The sequence below is a fragment of the Geotrypetes seraphini genome, chromosome 8 (assembly GCF_902459505.1).
Source record: "Geotrypetes seraphini chromosome 8, aGeoSer1.1, whole genome shotgun sequence".
In the NCBI taxonomy this organism is placed as follows: Eukaryota; Metazoa; Chordata; class Amphibia; order Gymnophiona; family Dermophiidae; genus Geotrypetes; species Geotrypetes seraphini.
In genome coordinates this window covers 124,097,283-124,121,128 of record NC_047091.1, presented here as the reverse complement: position 1 = coordinate 124,121,128, position 23,846 = coordinate 124,097,283, and the positions used below count along the sequence as shown (strand labels likewise).

General features: G+C 49.0%; 1 protein-coding gene across 2 annotated transcripts in view; it reads left to right on the top strand.

Annotated features, from left to right (window-relative positions):
* The window catches only part of SBNO2 (strawberry notch homolog 2), a 209,644-nt gene that overhangs the window by 22,712 nt on the left and 163,086 nt on the right, over positions 1-23,846 (top strand). For both annotated transcript variants that reach the window (XM_033956721.1, XM_033956720.1), the window contains exons 2-3: positions 12,574-12,780; positions 14,903-14,991. In XM_033956721.1, the coding sequence (XP_033812612.1) occupies positions 12,655-12,780; positions 14,903-14,991 (215 nt within the window). In that variant the 5' untranslated portion in view covers positions 12,574-12,654. The remainder of the gene's footprint in view (positions 1-12,573; positions 12,781-14,902; positions 14,992-23,846) is intronic.

Genomic DNA, 23,846 nt, shown 5'->3' with positions numbered 1-23,846 from the left:
CTTGCCTCGGTGCCTCGTACCCTGGGGACTTCCCCGAGGGGTTCCTCGGGGCATCAGAGGTTGCCGACCCCGACGAAATCCTTTGGTGTGGCTTCGTGGGGCTCGGAGTCTGGTACCGGTCGGGAACCCAGATATTCCCGGGAGGCTTCCCCATCCTTCTTGACGGGCCGGGCCTCTCGATCTCCTTCCCAGACCTTGAGGCCCTCCTCTTTCTCGAGATTTGTCCTTGACATGGGGAAGGCTTTGGACCTCGACCTTTTGTCTGGGTCCCAATATTCAAAGGAGTTTCTGGAGGAGCAAGATTTGCCATATCCCCCCCGTGAGTCTCCGCGCCTGCCTTTGAACAAGATTCTACATCAGGCATTCTTGCGAAACATGGACTCCCCTTATGCTGTCACGGCGGTTCCCTTGAAAATGGAGTCAAAGTACCGCACAGTTCCCTGTAAGGGGTTCGAGAAGGCGCAGTTGTCCCACCAGTCTTTACTGGTGGAGTCGGCTCTGAAAAAGTCCCAGCCTTCTCGGGTTTCGGCTGCGGTCCCGCACGGGCGTGAGGGGCGGACCCTAGATAAGTTTGGGCGCCGCCTCTATCACAATTCGATGATGGCTAACCGTGTGCTTAACTACGCTTTCACCTTCTCTTCCTACCTGTGCAAGATGGTGAAGGAGATGCCCCGTTATCACGGGGTTATGCCGGATTCGCATAAGAGAGACTTTGGCGAGTTTATGGAAACCTTGTCTCAGCTGCGCTTGTTCCTCTTTCATGCCATCTACGACGCTTTTGAATTGTTGTCCCGGGTCTCCGCCTTTGCAGTGGCGATGCGCCATCTTGCGTGGCTGCGCATTGTGGATATCGACCTGAATTTGCAGGAGCGCCTGGCCAATTTACCATGCGTCGGATCGGAACTCTTTGAATCTCTGGAGGCGGTGACGAAACGCCTGTCCGAGCATGAGCGCTCTCTCGCCTCCTTGGTCCGTCCTAAAGCCAAGTTGGCGACTCCGAAACCATATAGATCTCCGCCACGGCGTTATCCGCAGAAGTCTACGCCGGCGTTCTCCAGGCCTCCTCCCCGGCGTCTGCCTCAGCAGGCCAGGGCACAACATCAGAAGCAGAAGCCTCAAGCGCAAGGGGCGTCTAAACCGGCGCCATCTTTTTGACGTGCTGAGCGGATGGGGGCGGGCCCCCTCCGTGCTCTCGCCAACCCCGCTCCCCATCGGGGGTCGGTTAAGACATTTTCATTCGGCCTGGACACTAATCACTTCGGACGCTTGTGTACTCCGTGTCATCTCGGAGGGTTACTCACTAAATTTCATGACTCCGCCACCGGACAATCCGCCGGATGCGTCTCTTTCCAACCGAGCTCAGCTTCCTCTTCTTCTCTCGGAAGCCAAGGCCCTGTTGAGCCTTCGGGCGGTGGAACCGGTTCCCCTCGAACACCGGGGACAAGGGTTTTACTCCCGTTATTTTTTGGTCCCGAAAAAGACCGGGGACTTGCGCCCCATTTTGGATCTCCGGAAGCTCAACAAGTTCCTTGTCCGGGAGAAGTTCCGTATGTTATCGCTTCCGGTCCTGTATCCCCTGTTGGACGAAGGGGACTGGATGTGCTCCCTGGACCTGAAGGAAGCTTATACTCATGTTCCGGTGCATCCTGCCTTCCGCAAGTTTCTACGGTTCCAGGTGGGGGAGTTGCATCTTCAATACCGGGTACTGCCCTTCGGCTTGGCTTCGTCCCCTCGAGTCTTCACGAAGTGCATGGTGGTTGTCGCGGCGGCCCTGCGCTCTCAGGGTCTGCAGGTCTTTCCCTACCTGGATGATTGGCTGATCAAGGCCCCTTCCAGGGAGGGAGTTATATCAGCGACCCAACAGACTATCATCTTCCTTCAATGTCTGGGGTTCGAAGTGAACTTCCCCAAGTCTCAGTTGTGCCCGGCTCAATCCCTTCAGTTTATCGGGGCCGTGCTGGACACGGTTCGCCTCCGTTCGTTCCTCCCCCCTCCTCGGTTGGAGGCCCTGCTTCGACTGAGCAGCCGGATTTCGCTGCAGTCATCCATATCAGCGCAGAGTCTGATGATTCTGCTCGGCCACATGGCGTCGACGGTTCATGTCACGCCGTTCGCCCGTTTGCACCTGAGGCTTCCTCAGTGGACCTTGGCCTCCCAGTGGCGTCAGGATCGTGATCCGGTCTCCTTTCCGGTGACGGTGACTCCTTCTTTGAGACGCTCGCTCCGTTGGTGGACCGACTCTTCCAATCTTTCCAGGGGTTTGCTCTTTCTCGTTCCGCCGCATCGCAAGGTCCTGACCACGGACTCTTCGGAGTACGCGTGGGGGGCTCATCTCGACGGTCTGCGGACTCAGGGTCTATGGTCGGCGGAAAAACCGTCTTTGTCACATCAGTGTGTTGGAGCTTCGTGCCATTTTTCTGGCTGCTCGAGCGTTTTGTCACCTGCTGCACGATCAGGTAGTTCTCGTGCGAACGGACAACCAAGTGGCAATGTACTATGTGAACAAGCAAGGGGGGACGGGCTCTTGGTCCCTGTGCCGGGAAGCCCTGCGCCTGTGGGAATGGGCGGTCTCCCAGAACATCTTCCTTCGGGCGGTTTACATTCAGGGAGAAAGAAACTGTCTGGCAGACAAACTCAGTCGTCTTCTTCAGCCGCACGAGTGGTCGCTAAACTCCCGAGTTCTGCACGAGGTCTTCAACCGCTGGGGGACTCCTCAGGTGGATCTGTTCACCTCCCCGGAGACTCACAAACTGCCCCTCTATTGTTCTCGAATGTACTCCCCGGACCGTCTCGAGGCCGATGCCTTTCTTCTCGACTGGGGAGGGAGGTTCCTGTATGCGTTTCCTCCTTTCCCTCTGATCTTGAGAACGTTGGTACATCTCAAATCGACCAGAGCCACTATGATTCTCATTGCTACTCGTTGGCCTCGTCAGCACTGGTTCTCCATGCTTCTTCAACTCAGTGTCAGGGAGCCTCTTCTTCTGCCTGTTTTTCCCTCTCTGCTGTCTCAGAGTCGGGGTTCGCTGTTGCATCCCAATCTTCAGTCTTTACATCTGACGGCTTGGTTCCTTTCCCCTTGACTTCGGTTCCTGTTTCTCAGTCTGTGAGGGAGGTTTTGGAAGCCTCGCGCAAGGTCTCGACTCGGCTTTGTTATTCCCAGAAGTGGACCAGATTTTCCTCCTGGTGTTCCTCGCACCATCTGGATCCGAGTTCGGTTCCGGTGTCTTCGGTTCTGGATTATTTGTTGCATTTGTCCCAGTCTGGGCTGAAGACGACTTCCATTCGGGTGCATCTCAGTGCGATTGCTGCTTTCCATCGGCATCTCGAGGGTCGGTCTCTCTCTCTTCATCCTCTGGTTACTCGTTTCATGAAGGGTCTTTTGAATTAGAGAATGACACGGTGGCGGTTTACCTGCGGCCACCGCATTTTAGCCGCGGGTCACCCGCCGAAAACGGGGAAGAAAACTAGCAGTCGCTGCGGCGACGGGGACAAGGCCATTCACCGCCCGCGGGGCGGTGAATGGTCTTGTCCCCGCATTGAGGCATGAAGGATCGCGCGGTCCCCGCAGCTCACACCCGCCTGCCCAATCGATTCTAGTGTTTAGCCAGCTCTCTCCCTTCTCACCTTAGTTTGTAGATTTTCTTTTTCGGCGACCCGCACGCTATCAGAGAGCCGCGCACCCGCTGCTGCTCAGTTTCGATCTTCTGCTCTGACGCAACCGGAAACAGGAAGTTGCAGCAGAGCAGAAGATTGAACACTGAGCAGCCGCGCGTGCAGGTCGCCGAAAAAGAAAACCTATAAACTAAGGTGAGGAGAAGGGAGAGAGCTGGCTAAACACTAGGATCGATTGGGCAGGCAGGTAGTGGCTGCGGGGACCGTGTTCGCTAGTGTTCCCGGCTCAAATTGGAAGGAGGGAGTGAAAGGGAAAAGGATTCTGGGCCAAGGGGATGAAGTCGGAAAGAAAAACCCACAGCAGGAAAGAAAGGGAAGGACTGGCAGGTGAGCCAGATGCTAGAAGCAGGGGGGGGGGGGGAAGAAAGAGGGAAAAAAGCTAGATGGGGTTGAAAAGAAGAGACACACTGGTATGGAAGAGGAAGATAGGGGAAATCTGGACACAGGAAGGTAACAGAAAGAGGGGAAATTATGTGCATGGGGCATAGGGACAGAGACATAAAGGGGACATGCCATGGGGATGGTATATGGACACAGGGGGGGCAATGACAGATACATAGGGGAGATATTAGAAATGGAGAAAATAGGAGCATAGAAGCGAGATGGTTTGTGGGGATGGGACAGGGACCGAGCTTGCAGGCTCCAGTGGCTTGCACAAATTACATTGTAACGTGCCATGAAAATAAGAGGAAGGAAGGTAGATAGGCCACGCGAGAGGAGCTGAAGGGTAGTAGAAAGGAACAGATGGTAAAGGAGGGAGGGAAGGGTGGTGGTGGAAAGGAATAGAACAGACATTGAAGGAGGGTGGAGAGGAACAGACCCCCAAGGGAAATGTGGAAGACAGAGTGGGAAGAAGACAGATGCCAGACTATGCGGGAGCGGAGGGAAGAAGATGGGTGCTAGACCAATTGGGGGGGGGGGGTTAAGGGAGAGGCACAGTAACAGCAAATGGAAGACGCAGAGAGAAGACACACAGTGGATGGAAGGAATTCAATGAGAAGATGTGGAAAGCAGAAACCAGACAACAAAGGTAGAAAAAAAATTATATTTATTTATTTATTTTTTTGCTTTAGGATAAAGTAGTATATTAGTTGTGTTGATAAAAATTTATAAACAAAGCCCTGCCAGCTGAACATCTCTTTCTCTAGTTCAGTAGCCAGAACTTTGATTTATAAGAAAGGAATAAGCTAAATATTGCAGTACTAAGGCTTATATGGATGCTGCGGGGATGGTGACGGGGCGGTGAATGGGATGGCAGTGGTGGTGACGGGGCGGTGAAGGGAACGGCGGTGACGGGGCGGTGCAGAGGATGGTGGGCCGGTGACGGGGACAGATTTTTTCCCCGTGTCATTCTCTATTTTGAATGTTCGTCCTCCTCTGAAACCTCCTCCGGTAGTTTGGGATCTTAATGTGGTTTTTGCTCAGCTGATGAAGCCTCCTTTTGAGCCTATTGACAAATCTCATCTTAAGTTTCTCACTTGGAAGGTGATCTTTTTACTTGCGCTCACGTCCGCTCGTCGGATTAGTGAGTTGCAAGCTTTGGTTGCGGACCCGCCTTTTACGGTGTTCCATCATGACAAGGTGGTTCTTCGCACTCATCCTAAATTTTTACCTAAGGTTGTTTCTGATTTCCACCTCAATCAGTCCATTGTTCTTCCGGTGTTTTTTCCGAAGCCCCACTCTCATCCTGGCGAGGTGGCGCTTCACACGCTTGACTGTAAGAGGGCGTTGGCCTTTTATCTCTAGCGCACTAAGTCTCATCGGAAGGTTCCTCAGTTGTTTTTGTCCTTCGATCCTAATTGGTTGGGAAATCCTGTTTCCAGGCGCACCTTGTCCAACTGGTTGGCTGCTTGTATTTCTTTTTGCTACGCTCAGGCTGGTCTCACGCTCCATGGTCGAGTCACGGGGCATAGAGTCCGAGCTATGGCAGCTTCTGTTGCTTTCCTCCGGTCTACTCCGGTGGAGGACATCTGCAAGGCTGCCACTTGGTCTTCGGTTCATACTTTCACCTCCCATTATTGTCTGGATACGTTGTCCAGAAGCGACGGCCGGTTTGGCCAGTCGGTTTTACGTAACCTGTTTTCCTAAATTGCCATCCTCCCACCTGCCCTTTTTTGGTTGGCTTGGAGGTCACCCACATGTGAGAATATGCTGCCTGCTTGTCCTGGGATAAAGCACAGTTACTTACCGTAACAGGTGTTATCCAGGGACAGCAGGCAGATATTCTCACAACCCGCCCTCCTCCCCGGGGATAGCTTCTTTGCTGGCTATGGAACTGAGGACCACGAGATGGGGATGCGCCCTCTAGTGGAGGGAGAAGGCATGCACATGCGTGGTGCAGCATAGCAAGCTTGAAACTTCAATCAAGTTTGCTTGAAAAGCTGTCCACGCTGGGGCTCCGTAGATGACGTCACCCACATGTGAGAATATCTGCCTGCTGTCCCTGGATAACACCTGTTACGGTAAGTAACTGTGCTTTCTCTACTTTTTGTTGTCTGGTCATTTTATTATTCAAATCATGTTGGTTCAAGCTCTGGTTTCTGTTTGCTAACCAGGGTCTCCTGTCCATTTGACGTTTTCTTCTTTCTCCTTGCTCACTATCCATCTTCCATCTCTTTACCTTCCTTCCACTGCCATATCCAACATTTCTTTCTCACTTTCTACCATCTCTTCTCTCTCCCTAGCTTGTGCTCTGGGTCAAACCTCTCTATTCCCCCTCATGCAGTATCTTTCCCTTCCTCCCCTTCATTATAATGTGCAACATTTCTTTCTCTCTCCTCATGCACCATCTCTCCCTGCCCTCCATCCTATGTCCAACATTTCTCCCTCTCTCTCCATGCACGTCTCCTTCCCCTCCACCATATGCAGAATTTCTCCATCACCCCTTTCTACCTCTTTGTTGCACTCCCTTCCTCTCCTCCACCCCATATCCAACAATTCTTCCTATCTCCTCTCTTCCCCCATGAGCAGCAGCTTTCCATCCCTCCCATCCCCCTGTGCAGCACTTCTCAATTGATCTCATACTACCCCCATCGTGAGATCTGACATATCATTGGGTCTCCTAAAGCAGTGGCGGTGGACAGCCAGCAGAGGCACAGCCTGCCCACCAGGGCTTTCCTCTGCTACTTCTTCTGTGACATCATCAGTGACACGGCAGACAGAATGCCCCAGCGGGGCAGGCCACAAGAAGCCTGGCCAGAGCCTACCTCTGCTGGTTGTCTACCACCGCTACTGCTTTAGGAGACTTGGGGGGGGGGGGTCACTGAAACAGTGTGTCTGATTTTTGGGGAAAATGAATCGATTCACCAAAGTGAATTGATTCGAATTGGGGAATCGGGCAGTACTAGTTTGGTCAAGACTCTGAATAGCAATTCTCTTATTTCTAGTATAATTCTTGTCTTCATGAGTGGTACTTCTGAAATTTCTTTCATGTGTTTGTTATGCTGTTCCCTGTTGGGATTGTTGGGTTTTTTTTTGTTATCTTTACCCTTCAACCCTCTCACCTTCTTTATTTTTCAGCTGCTTCTCTACCCAAAAAACTATGAAGCAAGCTGTTAATTTGTGTCCAGCCAGCTGAGCCTTGCTTTTACAGTAATGTAGTAGTTTTGTAGTCTTGGGAAAGAGACTTCATTTATTTTATATCAGGTTATTTGATATACTGCCTTTCAAATGGAATATCAAAGCAGTTTACAGACAAGTTTAAGCAATGGATAAATAAGTAAATCTGTTACTAAAGATTTAACAATAGAACATGAGACAACAGGAAGGGATATCAATAGGACAACAATTTATCTTCCATTAAACATTAGCTAGAAAGAAAAAAAAATGGTACTCTGGGAACTATCAAACAGACAGCCACTCTTACCAATGCTATCCCAATTCAGTCATATGACTCCAAATGGGGATCATAGGTTATTATTACCAAAAGGCAATGAATGTGTAGAGTCACAGATGAAACAGGCAGAATCAAACTGCAGAGAAAGCAGATTTTATTGGAGGACTCAATACAGCCTGTATTTTGGCTATTGTCTATGTCGGGGTTAGGCAGTTCCGGTCCTCAAGAGCCACAGGCGGGTCAAGTTTTCAGGATATTCACAATAAATATGCTTGAGATAGATTTGCATCTCAAGGAGGCAGTGCATGCAAATCCATCTCATGTATAGTCATTGTGAATATCCTGAAAACTTGACCTGCCTGTGGCTCTTGAGGACCGGAATTGCCTACCCCTGGTCTATGTCAGGGATCATAAATACGATAGCTGTTCAAGACTCTTGTGTCAATCTCACAGTCATTTGGCAAGTTTTCTGTACAGAAAACAGTACTTCCTGCAACGCAAACCATGTTCATAGAACAGACATCTAACACTGTAGTATGTCCAAATAGCAAGGGAGCGTGTTTTGGGTGGGACTAGGGAGGGCCTGAAATATGGACATCCAACAACAATTATAGAAGGGAAAGAAGTGACCTTGTCTAAAATGAAAGACATCCTTATTTAGACTTGTTTCATGAATGTCCACATTCCAGTAAGATGCTCTGATTGAGCAGCTATCCAGTGGAGGGATTAAGGCATGACACCTTCATCCTCCAGTGGCTGTTGTCTCCCCATCCCCTTTCTTCTCCCCTGAAAATGACACTGGAAGGGGACACCAAGCTTTGATAGTTTCAGGTGTTAGGGGCATTCTTAACAAAACAGGAAGCAGATCTGAGGAGTAGCTGAATAGTTAGTGCAGAGGACTGTAAACAAAGGCACTCAGGTTCAAATCCCACTTCAACTCCTTTTTAAAAAATTTGAGCCCTTCAGAAACCGAAAATATGTACAGTATAAGGGCAAATCAAAAATTAAAGGCAATTGTTGCATTTCGCTAGCTCTGTTCCAGTTATCACGTAATTTAACATATATACTTGTACATTGCCTGTTGGCTAGTTCATCCATGCACAGTGCAGCGCTTGACCTTTAGTCATGTGGCAGCCACGAGGTCAGAAACATGGATGGTTCATTCCAAGATTGCACCATCAGAGAACAATGTGCAGTAGTGCGCTTTCTTTGGGCAGAGGGAGGAAGAGTGTCTGGGGGTGGAGATTGGGCATTTTTGGGTTAATCAGTTAGTGCGCAATAATGTAGCCGAGCTAACTGATTAGCCTGTGAGCCCTTACTGCATAAAAAGAAGTGTTGGTAAATGCTTTCATGCTAATTAGCCTATGGCCATTAATGGGGAAATGGAAAACATTTAGGGGTTGATATTCAGCTGGTGGTGGTGAGCAATACAGTATATATATTTTTTAATAACCACCACCGGCATTATTCCAGTTTATTCAGTATCGGGCCAAGTCTGGACACCAGCATTGAATATCCGTTTTTTTATGGTTGGTTCTCTTATGTGATTATTCAGCACTTAACCAAATAAGCGACACCACATAAAGATAAGACTGATTTTTGTGCAGTTTGATTTGACTCTTAAAACTTAGATGGTTAAGTGCTGAATATTGGCACTTAACCACATAAGTGCTGACTCTGTTCCTAGCCCACCCACAAAATACCCAGTGTTCACTGTGATGGTCTGTGGTGATATCAGCAGATAGCCTCACACAACAATTTAACCAGCCAGGAGCTGCTTCTGGTCAGTTAAAAAACACTGTGAATGTTGACTCAGCTTTTTAGTGAAAACTGCTGTACACATCGTTTATTGTTGTTCATAACTATACTATCTTGACAATAAAATGCTCATATTATAATATGTAAAAAAAAAAAAAAAAGGAAAATCAGCCATTTTTCAGCTGCAGTAAAATTGGGCTTTGCCCATGAGAAAGATATGTGTAAGGGCCAACTAAGGTCACTTTCTACCTTAGCTTGGTAAAAGGAGCCTTAGTATGTAACTGCAAGGGGGGGGTGGGGGTGGGGGTGGCGTAAATGCGCAGATCATGGGAGCTGCATGGGCTTACCTTCAAATTATAAGTTGTGTGTTGCATGGTGTACTTAGGTGCCCTCATTTACACCTGCATTGACCTGGTATAAATGGTCATACCAAGAAGCACAGAAGAGGAAAAAAGGATCCTCAAGGATATAAAATGACAAGCAAACAAGTTAGGTACAAAAAGATGTCCAAGAAGACAAATCCTCAAAAATGGTCACATTTTATTCCAAGTAGTCAACACTGATGCTGATGCAACAGGAAGTATGACTTGACATGGGCCCTGATGCCTATGTAAGGAGTTCAAGATATCCAATAAATTGGTTAACAAAATTAATTGATATATTTAACCTCCCCTCAAAAAAAAAATAAAACTAGTAGTGTCTCATAGGAAAAAATAACTATTGAGAGGAAAAAGCCTTGGAAATCATGCAGCGCTTTTTCAGCTGTGTTCCTCCACATTTAATCATTGGCATAAAAAAACTCCCAATGAAATAACATAATTGTAATTAAACACTGTTAAATAACAAGTTCTTAGAACTCCCGACCAGGTTCCTGCAGACCCTTCTGGTGATCTCTGGGTCTTCTGGACCTTCACTTACCTTCTGAGTCTTCCCTGGACTCCATAGTCTTCCACTCCTCTCCTGACCCTTCATTGGCCCTCCAGGTCTTTTTGAAGCTTCCAGTGCCATTACTGGTCTCTCCTCAGTTCATCACCGGCCCCCCCCTCTGGTTGCTTGATAGACCTTTGACCAATGCTCTCCTGAGTTTGTCAGGCTGCTTCTTCTTGGGCTCCTCTGGTAGCTACTGGTGCTGTTACTGGTTGCCACCGATCCCGCTAGTTGCTTGCCAGATCCCAACCAGCCTTGGACCTTCCACTCTGCTGGCTGTACTTGTGGGGCCACCACTGATTCCTAAGCTCCTCAGCCTCTTGGGTCCCCATGGGTCCTGGATTCTTCTTCACTGGTCCCTCTACCAGTCATCAAGCCTGAGTCCCTCCCTGGACTCCAGGCTCTGCCGGGCCCACCAGCTACTCCTTTTCCAGGCCCTCTCACAGTTGCTCAGTCATCTTATCCTGGATGCACACACTGAGGACTCTCCCAGTCCCTCAGTTGTCTTCTCCCAGACGCATGCACTGAAGATGCTTTCCCAGCCAGGGCTCTTTCTGGGACTTACTTCCTGTCCCTCAGCCACTTTCCATGAAGCCAGCCCCATCACTCCTCTGGTTTCTCACAACACCACCAGGCCCTTTGCTGGTCATAAACTCAGGTTACTCTCCTGGTCACCCCCAAGGTCTGCTAGGCTAGGCTTACTAAGAGTTAGGTCAGAGACCAGCATTCTTCTCCTTGAGAGTTGCCTGGCTCCCAAAGGAGCTTCTGATTTCCCAGCTCTTTGCTCTGGAAGTGTCCTTTTCAGTACCACCTTTTCCTTGGGGTGAGTGGACAGCTCCCTTCAGCCTTTGCAGGATGGTATGCAGATTAACTCTTTCTTTCTACTGCTCAGGCTCCCTCTGCTGGTCGGTAACAGGAACTCCATCTTGTCATTCCTTCCCTTCAAAAGGGTGGGTGTTCACTCCCCTCAGCACAAAAAGAGAAAATAAATCTTACATGTCTAGCTCTTATTGACTGCAGTTCTCCTCTCTCTCTCTAAGGCAGGGCTAGTCCCCTTAGCTTTTTGAAAAACCTAGCCCCCTCTTCTCTTGTACTGAGGGCTCCTGACCTCCCTTGTGGCCTCATCCTCTCTTAGAGCCACCCCCTTTCCTCCTCACCTGGGGTTCTCTGTTCTTCTGGGATTCACTTAAGCATTCCAGAAAACCTTTACTGCAAACGTGATGAGTGGTTCCAAAATCCAACCGCTGCCACAAAATGCGATTATGTGAAAGTTCAAGCAGTCAACACCCATCACACATCTGTCCTTGGGTCTATTGGAACAAACACTGTTAAACAACACATTCTTAAAACTCCTAACCAGGTTCCTTCAGATCCTCCTGGTCATCTTCAGGTTTTCTGGGTCTTCCTGGATTCTATAGTCTTCCAGTCTTCGTCTGACATTTTGCACTCTAACTGTAAGCAAATAGCATGCAAATAGGCCAAGATTTCCACGGGCATAGTATGGGCAAAGGATGACTGGTAATCACACCAGCAGTGTAAGCGTGTACATAAATATATGTAGCTTGCATTCATTCCTGATGAGCCCCTGCTTTTTTCACACTAATTATGTGCAAAGGGCGAGTGTGGTATGTCAGACTGCTGTCCCAGCAATGTGAGCGTGTGCATGGGCATGTGTGGCTTACATCCCTTCCTGATGATCCTCTGTCTTTGGCATTAGTTGTGTGCTTATTCTTGTATAGTATAGCCTTTTAGTATTGGCATTGTCTCGGTGTTGCAATATAAATCTGTGAGAAAGGTACAATAGTGGGGACTCCAGAAGGCTGAATGTTATCTCTCATATTGGACATTGAATAGCAAAGACTGCAGAAGGGCATCATTGTCTGACACATGTGTCCTGGATTAGCAGAGACTCTACAATATAGAAGGGCCAAGTGTTGTTGCATGTATGTGTACTTGATTAGTTGCTCTGCAGGCTATCGCCATGTTCTTTGGTACAGCGCTATGCAAATCTGGTATTGTTATAGAAATGAGGGATGCTATGAGCCATAGCTGCCAGCTAGCTTTGTGGCTGCTTTAGAAAATACTATTGCTATGTCCTAGAAGGGGTACATTTTTTGTTTTTGTTTTTTTTTTTAAAGTTGGCTCCTCTGTTCTGAGCAGTGTATTTATCCTTCCATCTATAAAACAGGAAAAGTATGGGAGTTGAGACTGCAAGAGTTGAAGCCTTGGGGAAAAAAACTGGCAATTGTGAAGGGACAGGCTTGCCTCTTTTTCTGAATCTCATCTAGCTGCTTTAACCATTAGGCTATCCTTCCACATAAGGCTTGCCTATTTTTAAGGTAGAGCAGGAAATGAAATACCTTTCATCCTTTCTCTTCTAGGATTTGGTTTGGAGTAACATGCTGTGCTAAGGATTTATCTCCCAGTATTTGCTGTGTCGCCATGCCGCAGAACACAGCCTGATGCTCTCAGTGTGTCACAGAATGGACAGCAGGAATAAGTACACACAGCATGAGCAGCAACAGATGGGCAGCATGCTGTACAGTGTGCCCAACCTCCAGTCCCCACTTTGCTTGCCCTCCATGGAGGTGAGTATGAGATTTGGAGTTCTTGTGCTAACTGGTATGATGACGCATCCGACTAATCCTGGAGTCCTGCAGGCTGTCCCTGATGAATATGCATGAGATATATTTGCATACACTGGGGGCCCTGCATACAAATATCTTTTATAGATATTCATTGAGGATAATCTGAAAGCTGTTTCATAGTCATTCACGTGCGAGACTTCAGCGCGCCGACAATTCAGCGCAAGACACCAGCGCATCGCCTAAAAAGTGACTTTTAAAGAGCTCCACTGCAGGGTGTGAGTGGGGAACCCCTCCCAGTTTACTTCATACTCATCGCGTTACCATTGGGGGGGGGATGGAACCCTCCATTATAGAGTAAACTTAACTTTTTCCCGATTTTTTAAAGGAAAAAGTTGTTTTCTCTATAAAGTGGGAGGTTCCCCCCCCACACCCTCTGTCGGAGCTCTTTAAAAGTCACTTTTTAGGTGGTGTGCTGGTGTCTTGCGCTGAATTGTCGGTGCGCTGAAGTCTTGCGCGTGAATGTCCCATCATCCTGAAAGCCTGAATGGTTTGCTGACCTCCAGGACCCTACTTAGAGGCTGACCAGTCCCAGCTACTCACTAAAAAGCAGATGAGGGTTTCTGAAGTGTAGAGTAGAATTGGAAAAATGGGAAAGAAATACCTTATATACTTGAATATAAGTAGAGACCTCAATTTCCCCCCCCCCCCAAAAGGAGGAAAAATGGTTGACTCGAATATAAGACAGGGGCTTAATATTCAAGTGCAATGCCCTGCCAGTATTGCACCCAGTGTCCCCTCCCTCATGCCCTCCCCTGCCAGGCTCCCTTGCCAAGTTCTGCACCCAGCCCCCTTCCCTCCCTTCCCTGCAAGGCTCTGAACTCAGCCCCTTTCCCTACCAGGCTTTGAACCCAGCCCCCCCTCACTCTCTGCCAGGCTCTGCTCCCTGTCCGACTTTCCTTCCCCCTCTAGTTGTCTAGTGGTAGGCTGGGACAGGAAGGATTCCTCCCATCTCCCATCCCAGCCAATACTAACAATTTTTTACCCCCCCCCACCCTCTTCCCCACGTACCTTTTCCCTGGTGGTCCAGCAGGGTATGGGCAGGAGCGAGCTTTCCATGCTCGCACTGCGCTGAGCCCCTCCTTCCGATCTCGCAGCTAGCGGCACACTCGGACCGGCACGCAGGAGTGAGCTTTTTGAGCTCCCGCCCGGCCCTGCGCCACTTCCTGAATGGCTGCCGCCAGTTCTCGGGACAACAGGAGGAATCCCTCCTGTCCCGACCTAATAGCAGGCCTGCAGCAAGTCCGGGAGGGTGTCGGGTGGTCACTGAGTGATGACCTGAATACAGGAAGAGACCCCCATTTTTGGGCCAGTTTTTTGGCCCAAAAATCTCATCCTATATTCGAATATATACTGTAAGTGACCTTTACACACCAATTTTTGGAAAAGCTATTTACCTGGGTAAATTGGTTGTTTTAAATTTTCTTACATAATCTGAGAAAATTGTAACCTGTGTAGTTAATAGGAGAGTTAGAAATTAGAAAAATAAATAATGAGGCAAGTGGGCACTGGAGCTCTAAAACATACAGTCCATAGATTAGAATTTTAAATCTATCCAGATGTCTCATAGTGATTTACATCAAATCAGACTAAAATATAAAGCACACAAAAATGAATACCATAAGACATAAATCAAAAAGTACTGCAGGGCACTTTTCAAAGGGAAAGTATGCTCTTACATGGTCCACTGTAAAAGTAGCTCCAAACTTTGCATCTATGTGACTGCTTTCCAGAATTGCCCCAGACATGCAAGGTCTGCAGAGATCACCAACATATGTGTAATACCCATTTTTTGGGTACACAGGGGAGTGAAGATCACACAGTGCTAGGTATGTATAAGGCCACGTGCATCCTGGCTTTTAGTTCTCAGCATACTGCAGTGTTGTTAATTAAGCAGGGTAGGCATTCTGGGCTTTTGTTACACTCTTGAAACTTATCTCCAAATAACCAACACTAATAACTTCAGAGCTGCTATGTGGCAGTGACACACAATGAGGGGCAACTGTGCTGGGACAGAGACCATGGGCTCTGTGGGTATTCTGATGTGTCTTTGCTGTGCTTTCAGAACTCGATGCTGTCTCCCAGTTTGTGGAATAATTTTTCATACTCATCTACCCCTCACTTGCTTCAGCCGCCATTTGCAAGTGAAAACCAGTAAGTGATTTTCTTATTTATATATTTCCTTTTTTTTCCACTTGCTTTGTTTTGATTTTATTTTTAGTTAATTCATTGCATTTCTAGATCCCCGATCTTTCTTTCTTTGTTTATTCATTTGCTTTATACACCATATTTCATTCACAAGACAGCAACGTAGCTAATAGTAAAATAAATAATGGGGAAAATTCATCAAAGGATGCTAATCAATTTACTGTGCACTAAATACGAAGATGCCCAAATGAATATAATGGGCGTCTTAGTGTTTAGTGTGCGCTAATGTAGTTAGGGTGTGCTAAATCACTTAGCACCTGTTGATGAATACCCCCCTAAAATAACAATCCATGTATAAGAAAATCAGTATAAAACAGACATGTAATGCACAACAATTTATAAATTGCATCACTTATAGACACTCGTCTGTGCAGTTCAGGAAGGCACTGTGTCACAATGTGGTATGCTTCACTTAACTGTTGTGCTGCATGAACAGTGGTGGGGCAGGCAGATAAAATGGCTTTAAAAGACTAATTCAGTGCACAGAGCAATGCTCCCTTTAAGCTGTGCAACCGCACACCTCTTTTGAAGACCCCGCGCAGCAATTTAGGAATGCTGCATACCAGGAGCAGCACTTTCCCACCTCCCTCCCACATCTTGGCTGCTACTAACAGCCTGACTTACTCTCCCCATGGGGCTGTACTTGATGCTTCAGTCTGATCAGTGGCTGGCTCTGCCCCGGAACTGGAAGAGAATGTTGGAGGGGTATGACCAGCAGCCATGCAGACTAAGCTTCAAATGTAGACCCAGGAGAATGAGTTGGGCTGTTTTGCCGCTGCTGCTGCTTGTTTAGAGAAGCAGCGGTTGGGGTGGCTATGGGAGGGAGGAGGGGAAGGCACAAGAAGCAGCAGCTGGGGTAAAGAAGAGACAGGAGGCAGATGTAATGAAAAGGGGAAGAGGTCAGAGAGAGGTAGAGACTGAATGGAAAGGGAGAGAGGGGTAAATGCATTATAGAAGAGGGGAGAGAAAGAGGGCAGATGGCGTGGGGAAGCAACAAAGGTGGAGGTTGATAGAAGGAGGGAGTGAAAGGAGAGATGCTGGATAAAAAGGAAACACTGTATGGAAGGGGAGGGGGGAAGAGAAATATGCTGGATGGAAGGGGAGACAGACAGGAGGAAGATATGGATAGAAGGGGAGAGAGAGGTAGGGGCAGATGCTGTATAGAAGTGGGGAAGACAGATTCTGGATAGAACAGGGGAGAGAGAGAGCAGATGTTGAGGAGATAGAGAGGAGGGATATGATGGAAGACAAGCAAAAAAGGAGATGCTGGGTGGAAAGATGAGGGGGAGAGAGGGGACAGATGTTATATGAAAGGAAAGAGATTAAGAGAGGAGGAAAATATTGATGGCAGGGGAAAGAGAGGGAGAAGAAGCTGTATAGAAGGAGGAAGACAGAGGTCTGGATGGAAGAGAAGAGAGAAAGGAAGACACTGAATAGAAAGAGAGAGGAGGTTGATGCTTTTTGGAAGAGGGAAAACAAAGAGATACTGTTGGAAATGGAGAGGGGCAGATACTTTTATAGAAGGAGGAGGAAGGTGGCGTAGGGAAGAGACAAATGGTGAGAGATTTATTTATTTATTTTAAAAACTTAATTTATCCCAGGACAAGCAGGCAGCATATTCTTGACTGATGGGTGACGGCACCGACGGAGCCCCGGTACGGAAAATTTTAGAGTGATTGCACTCTAAGAACTTGGAAAGTTCTAGCAGGCCGCACCGCGCACGCGCGAGTGCCCTCCCGCCCGACGGAGGCGCGCGGTCCCCAGTTTCTTAGTTTCCGCGGAGCTAAGAAGACGCACTTTTCAACGGCTGTTGAAAACTTTTTTCTCTTTCGCCTTCCCGCTCGCGTAAACTCGTTGGGAAATATTGTTTCCCTCATTTTATTTTATTTTATTTTCTTTGTTAAAAAAAAAAAAAAACAACTTAATTTGTTTTTCTTTCATTTTTTCGGTTTCGCCCCAGCGGGGCCTGTTGCCACCATCGAGGTCTCGGCCTTCGATTTGGCTGAAGCCGTTTTTACCTTCATGCCCCCTCAACCCGGGTTTAAGAAGTGCCAGCGGTGCGCTCGACCAATTTCACTCACAGACCCGAACAACTGGTGTCTACAGTGTCTTGGTCCTGACCATCGAGCGTCCACCTGCACCCGCTGTGCCACTCTTAAAAAGAGAACTTTAAAAAATCGCCAAATCCAACAGCGATTATTATTTGGTACCGAGATGTCGGATTCAGGGGCACCGGTTCCGGCTTCGGCCCCGACGCAGTCGGCACCTACTTCATCGACACCGCGCGATACCGTGCCGGCGTCGCATCCCTCAGGTAAGCCAGCTAAGAATTTTTCCCCGCTGGAGCGCCCTCCGGTCTCAGTGGCAGCGAGCCCAATCCTGCCGACCTCGAGGCACCCACGGAAGCGCTCCGCTCCGATTGAGGTTAGCCCCTCGACATCGGGTTCCTCTTCGGAGTGTAGAGCAGCACCCAAGGTACCGCAGAAGAAAAAAGCGGTACCGGTGCCTTCACTGGACGAGCGCATTGCCGCCGTCCTGCAGGTCCAGCTCAAAGAACAACTCCAACAGCTGCTCCCTGCTCTTTTGACACCGAGCCTTCCAGTCCCGGTCCGGTCTGAGCCGCCAGTACCGGCAGTGGAGCAGCCTCCTTTATCGGCATCCACCTTGTCGGTACCGATGCATACCACTTCCTCGGTATCAATGCCGGTTTTAGCGCCGGAACCGAGATCCTTACACCAGGCTGTTCAAACCTCGGCGCCGACACAGCCTATAACATCTCCCGGTACCGTTTCACAGAGGTCTGGTAAGTCGATGCATAAAACTCGACACCTAGAACCCTCCACACCGGACTCTCGGGACCGCAGTTTTCAGGTGAGGGACCCTGATCTGTGGGATGATTCGGAGGACCCTCTCCTGTCGGAGGGAGAGTGTTCATCAGGGGAAGAGGATCCTTCTGGTTTAGATCCCTCCTCTAAACCTGATTCAACCTCTTTTACCTCTTTTCTCAAAGAGATGTGTGACTCTCTCTCTATTCCCTTGGAGGCTGAATCCAAAAAATCCAAGGCATTTCTAGATGCTCTGGACTTTGACCAGCCTCCAAGGGAATTTCTCAAACTGCCTCTCCATGACATATTAAGAGAGACATTTTACAAAAATCTAGAGACACCCTTGACCATCCCAGGAGCTCCCCGCAAACTGGACTCCTTATATAAGGTCATACCTATTCCAGGCTTTGACAAGCTGCAACTCCCCCATGAGTCTTTACTGGTGGAATCTACTTTAAAGAAATCCACGGGGGCTAGTGTATACGCTTCTGTCCCTCCTGGCAGAGAAGATAAGGCCATGGATAAGTTTGGCAAGAGGTTGTATTAAAATGCGATGCTAGCAAATAGATCAGGGAACTATGCTTTCCATTTTTCTTTTTACCTTAAGCATCTCATTCAGACTTTGTCATCTTTTGAGAAATACCTCCCTGACCGTAAAAGATCCGCCTTTCGCCAAACTTCTTCATCGCTCTTACAACTGCGCAAGTTCATGGTCAGATCAATCTATGACACCTTTGAGCTGACCTCTAGGGCCACAGCTATGTTGGTGGCTATGCGGCGACTGGCCTGGCTCAGAGTTTCAGAACTCGATGTCAATCATCAAGATCGACTGGCCAATGCACTTTGTTTGGGGGATGAGCTGTTTGGAGAATCCATGGACTCCACTACTCAGAAACTCTCAGCTCATGAGACTCGATGGGACACTCTCCTTAAGACAAAGAAGAAGACCCCACCTACCAGGCCTTTTCGCCAGCAATCGGCCTATCAACGTAGATTTGTGGCTCGTCCTTTACCTCAGGCCCAGCAACAACCCAGGCGTCAGAGGCAACAACAGAGGCAAGCTGCTAGACCAGCACAGCAGCAACAGCAGGTGAAACCTCCCCCTTCACAGAAGTCAACTCAACCCTTTTGACTTGGTTCTCCAGGACATAGCCAGTCTCCCTCCTTCTGCCCATCTTCCGCAGCCCATAGGAGGACGCCTTACTCATTTCATAAGCCGTTGGGAAATCATCACCTCGGATCAGTGGGTCCTCAACATCATCCGCCACGGCTACTCTCTCAATTTCCAGACTCTTCCTGCCCAAAGTCTGCCAAGAGAGTCTGCTTTGAACACTCCTCAGTCTTCCCTCCTTCTTCAAGAGGTTCAATCCCTCCTTCTTCTGAACGCCATAGAGGAAGTTCCTCTAGATCAAAAGGGGCAGGGATTCTACTCCCGTTACTTTCTAGTTCCCAAAAAAACAGGAGATCTCAGACCCATTTTAGATCTTCGCGATCTCAACAAATGCTTGGTAAAAGAGAAATTCAAGATGCTTTCTCTGGCTACTCTTTATCCTCTTCTCAATCAAGGCAACTGGCTATGTTCCCTAGATCTCAAAGAAGCATACACTCACATACCGGTCAATCTGGCCTCCAGACATTACCTCCGCTTCATGATCAACCATTGTCATTACCAATACAAGGTGCTACCCTTTGGTCTTGCCTCCTCTCCAAGAGTGTTCACCAAATGTCTGATTGTGGTGGCTGCCTTTCTACGTTCCCACCACCTTCAGGTGTTTCCTTACCTGGACGATTGGTTGATAAAGGCCAATTCTTCTCAGACAGTACTCCAGGCCACCAACCAGACCATCCTGTTTCTACAACTTCTGGGGTTTGAGATCAATCTACCCAAATCTCATCTCATCCCCACTCAGAGACTTCAATTCATTGGAGCGGTGCTGGACACAGTCCTCATGAGAGCATTTCTGCCGTCCAACCGTCTTCACACTCTCCAATCTCTGTGTCAGCAGGCGCTTCATCAACGCTCCATCTCTGCCAAGCAAATGATGATACTCTTGGGTCACATGGCCTCCACAGTTCATGTCACACCCTTCGCACGTCTCCACCTGCGCGCTCCTCAATGGACCCTAGCGACCCAGTGGTCCCAAGCGACGGATCCTTGCTCACGACACATATCTGTGACATCATCTCTTCGTCAGTCTCTACAATGGTGGTTGATATCCTCAAATCTCTCCAGAGGTCTTTTGTTCCATCTACCTCCTCATCAACTTGTCATCACCACCGACGCCTCCCCTTATGCCTGGGGAGCTCATTTGAACGAATTCCAAACTCAAGGACTTTGGACAGCCCAGGAAATGAAACATCACATCAACTTCCTGGAACTCAGAGCGATGTTTTATGCCCTCAAGGCCTTCCAACATCTTCTCTTTCCTCAGGTCCTCCTGCTGTGCACAGACAATCAAGCAGGGTGGGACAGGCTCTCGCCTCTTGTGCCAGGAAGCCCAGAGGATTTGGGCTTGGGCCACAGATCACCATCTATTCCTGAAAGCTATCTACATTCAGGGAGAACAGAATTCCTTAGCGGACAGCCTCAGCAGAATTCTTCAGCCTCACGAGTGGACACTCGATCCTTTCACTCTACAGTCCATCTTCGCTCAGTGGGGCACTCCTCAGATAGACCTCTTTGCAGCTCCTCACAATCATCAGCTGCCCCACTTCTGCTCCAGACTCTACTCTCCTCACCGTCTGGCAGCGGATGCATTTCTCCTGGATTGGTCCAATCTCTTCCTGTATGCTTTCCCTCCTCTGCCTCTCATGCTCCAGACCTTGTTCAAGCTCAAGAGGGAACAGGCCACCATGATTCTGATTGCGCCACGCTGGCCCAGGCAACATTGGTTCTCCCTTCTACTTCAACTCAGTTCCAGGGAACCTATTCTATTTCCACAATTTCCTTCTCTGCTTACACAGCATCAGGAGACCCTTCTGCATTAGAGAGTTGCGCGGGGACAGAAATCCCACCCGTCCCCGCCAAAGTCCCACCCGTCCCCACCCGTCCCCGTGAGGAATCCCCTCCGTCCCCGCCCGTCCCTATAAACTTCAGAAATAGTTATTTCATTTAATTATGCTACTGGTAGGAAACCCATTTACAAATAAGCAAAAAGACTTTATTAATTTGAAAATATTAATTGGGAAGAATACATACTTTGCAAACGGGTTTCTACCAGAGCCTCTAATGTTTATAAATTTTTATCAACACAACTAATATACTACTTTATCCTGAAGCAAAATAAAAAAAAAGAAATATAATTCTTTTCCTACCTTTGTTGCCTGGTTTCTGCTTTCCTCATGTTATCATTCAATTCCTTCCATCCACTGTCTCTCTTCCTTCTGCATCTTCCATTTGCTCTGTTACTGTGCCTCTCCCTTTCTTCCCCCTTCCAAATTGGTCTGGCACCCATCTTCTTCTCTCCGCTCCCCCCATAGTCTGCCATCTGTCTTCTTCCCTGCCAGCGTCTTCTCCCTACTCTCTCTTCCCCATTTCCTTTCAGCGTCCTTCTCCCCCCATCTTCCCCATGTCCTGTCAGCGTCCTTCTCCACCCCTTTGTCTTCCACATGTGCTTTCAGTGTCCTTCTCCCCCTCTGCTTCCCCATGTCCTTTCAGCGTCCTTCTCCCTCTCTGTCTTCCCCATGGCCTTTCAGCGTCCTTCTCCACCCCCCCCCGTCTTCCCCATGTCCTTTCAGCATCCTTCTCCACCCCTTTGTCTTCCCCATGTGCTTTCAGCATCCTTCTCCTCCCTCTGTCTTCCACAAGTGCTTTCAGAGTCCTTCCCCCCCGCCCTTCCCATGGCCTTTCAGCGTCCTTCTCCACCCCTTTGTATTCCCCATGTGCTTTCAGCGTCCTTCTCCCTCCTCTGTCTTCAAGTGCTTTCAGAGTCCTTCCCCCCCTCCCGTCTTCCCCATGGCCTTTCAGCGTCCTTCTCCCCCCTCCTTCTCTACCGCCCCGGGTGCAGCACAGCCGGCCAGGTCCCCTTACTTTTGTGGCACTTCCCCGACCGACCGTCAACAGCCTCGGTCCGACAAACCTCCCTGCCCTTAACTGCGAATCTAAATTACCTTATTACAGCTGCTGTAAGAAGATAATTTAGATTCGCGGCTACAGGGCAGGGAGGATTGTCGGACCGGGGCTGTTGTCGGTCGGTCGGGGAAGTGCCACAAAAGTAAGGGTACCTGGCCGGCTGTGCTGCAACCGGGGCGGGGTGTGGCGGGGCGGGGCGGACCGCCCCCTCCCTTGGTAGCCACTCGAACCGCGAGGCTACTCTCCTCCTTACCTGCACTGCCTGCAGCACAGAGCCAAACGGAAGTCTTCCCGACGTCAGCGCTGACGTCGGAGGGAGGGAGGGCTTTGTTTAAGCCCTCCCTCCCCTCCGACGTCAGCGCTGACGTCGGGAAGACTTCCGTTCGGCTCTGTGCTGCAAGCAGAGAAGGTAGGGAGAAGAGCCGCGCGACTGAGTACATCCAGCCCCGCAGGAACCCCGCGACCCTAGGAGGCATACCCACGGGATCCCCGCGACCCTAGGGGGCGTCCCCACGGGATCCCCGCAACCCTAGGGGCGTCCCCACGGGATCCCCGTAACCCGAAGGGGGAACCCGCGGGATGCCCGCGGGTCCCGCGGGATTCCCGTCGTCCCCGTTCCCGTGCAGCGCTCTATTCTGCATCCCAACCTCCAGTCTCTGCACCTGACAGCCTGGTATCTCTCGGGCTGACTTCGAATGATACTCTTTTGTCTCAGTCCGTTCGTTCTGTTTTGGATGCCTCCAGGAAACCTGCCACTCTGCAATGTTACCATGAGAAGTGGACACGGTTTTCTTCCTGGTGTCTTCTTCATCATCATAATCCTACGTCCCTTGCTGTGGAGACCTTGTTGGATTACCTTCTTTCTTTGTCTGACTCTGGTCTCAAGTCTACTTCCATCAGAGTCCACCTCAGTGCTATTGTTGCTTTTCATGAGCCAGTCCATGGGAAACTCCTTTCAGCTCATCCCTTGGTCTCCAGATTCATGCGAGGTCTTTTCAATGTGAAACCACCTCTTAAAGCACCTCCTGTGATCTGGGATCTTAATGTGGTTCTCTCAGCCTTAATGAAGCCTCCGTTTGAACCTTTGGCCACGGCTTCTTTCAAATTTCTCACTTGGAAGGTTCTCTTCCTGATTGCTCTCACCTCTGCCAGGAGGGTCAGTGAGCTCCATGCACTAGTAGCAGACCCACCTTTTACCGTCTTTCATCATGACAAGGTGGTTCTGCGTACACATCCAAAGTTTCTCCCTAAGGTTGTCTCTGAATTCCATCTCTGAATTCCATTGTTCTGCCTGTCTTCTTTCCGAAACCTCACTCTCATTCTGGAGAACAGGCTCTGCATACTTTGGACTGTAAGCGGGCTTTAGCTTACTATTTAGACCGTACTAAGCCCCACAGATCATTCCCTCAACTCTTTCTGTCCTTTGATCCGAATATATTGGGACATCCTGTTTCTAAACGTACGCTATCCAATTGGCTCGCAGCGTGCATTTCTTTCTGTTATGCTCAGACCGGTCTGACACTGGAAGGTTCTGTCACAGCCCATAGAGTTCGAGCCATGGCAGCATCTGTGGCTTTCCTCCGTTCCACACCTATTGAGGAAATCTGCAAGGCTGCTACTTGGTCCTCAGTTCATACTTTTACATCTCACTATTGTCTGGACGCATTCTCCAGACGGGATGGTCACTTCGGCCAATCTGTTTTGCAAAATTTGTTTTCCTAATGGCCAACCTTCCCACCATCCCTCTTTTTGTTATCTTGGAGGTCACCCATCAGTCAAGAATATGCTGCCTGCTTGTCCTGGGATAAAGCACAGTTACTTACTGTAACAGGTGTTATCCAGGGACAGCAGGCAGATATTCTTGCGTCCCACCCACCTCCCCGGGTTGGCTTCTTAGCTGGCTT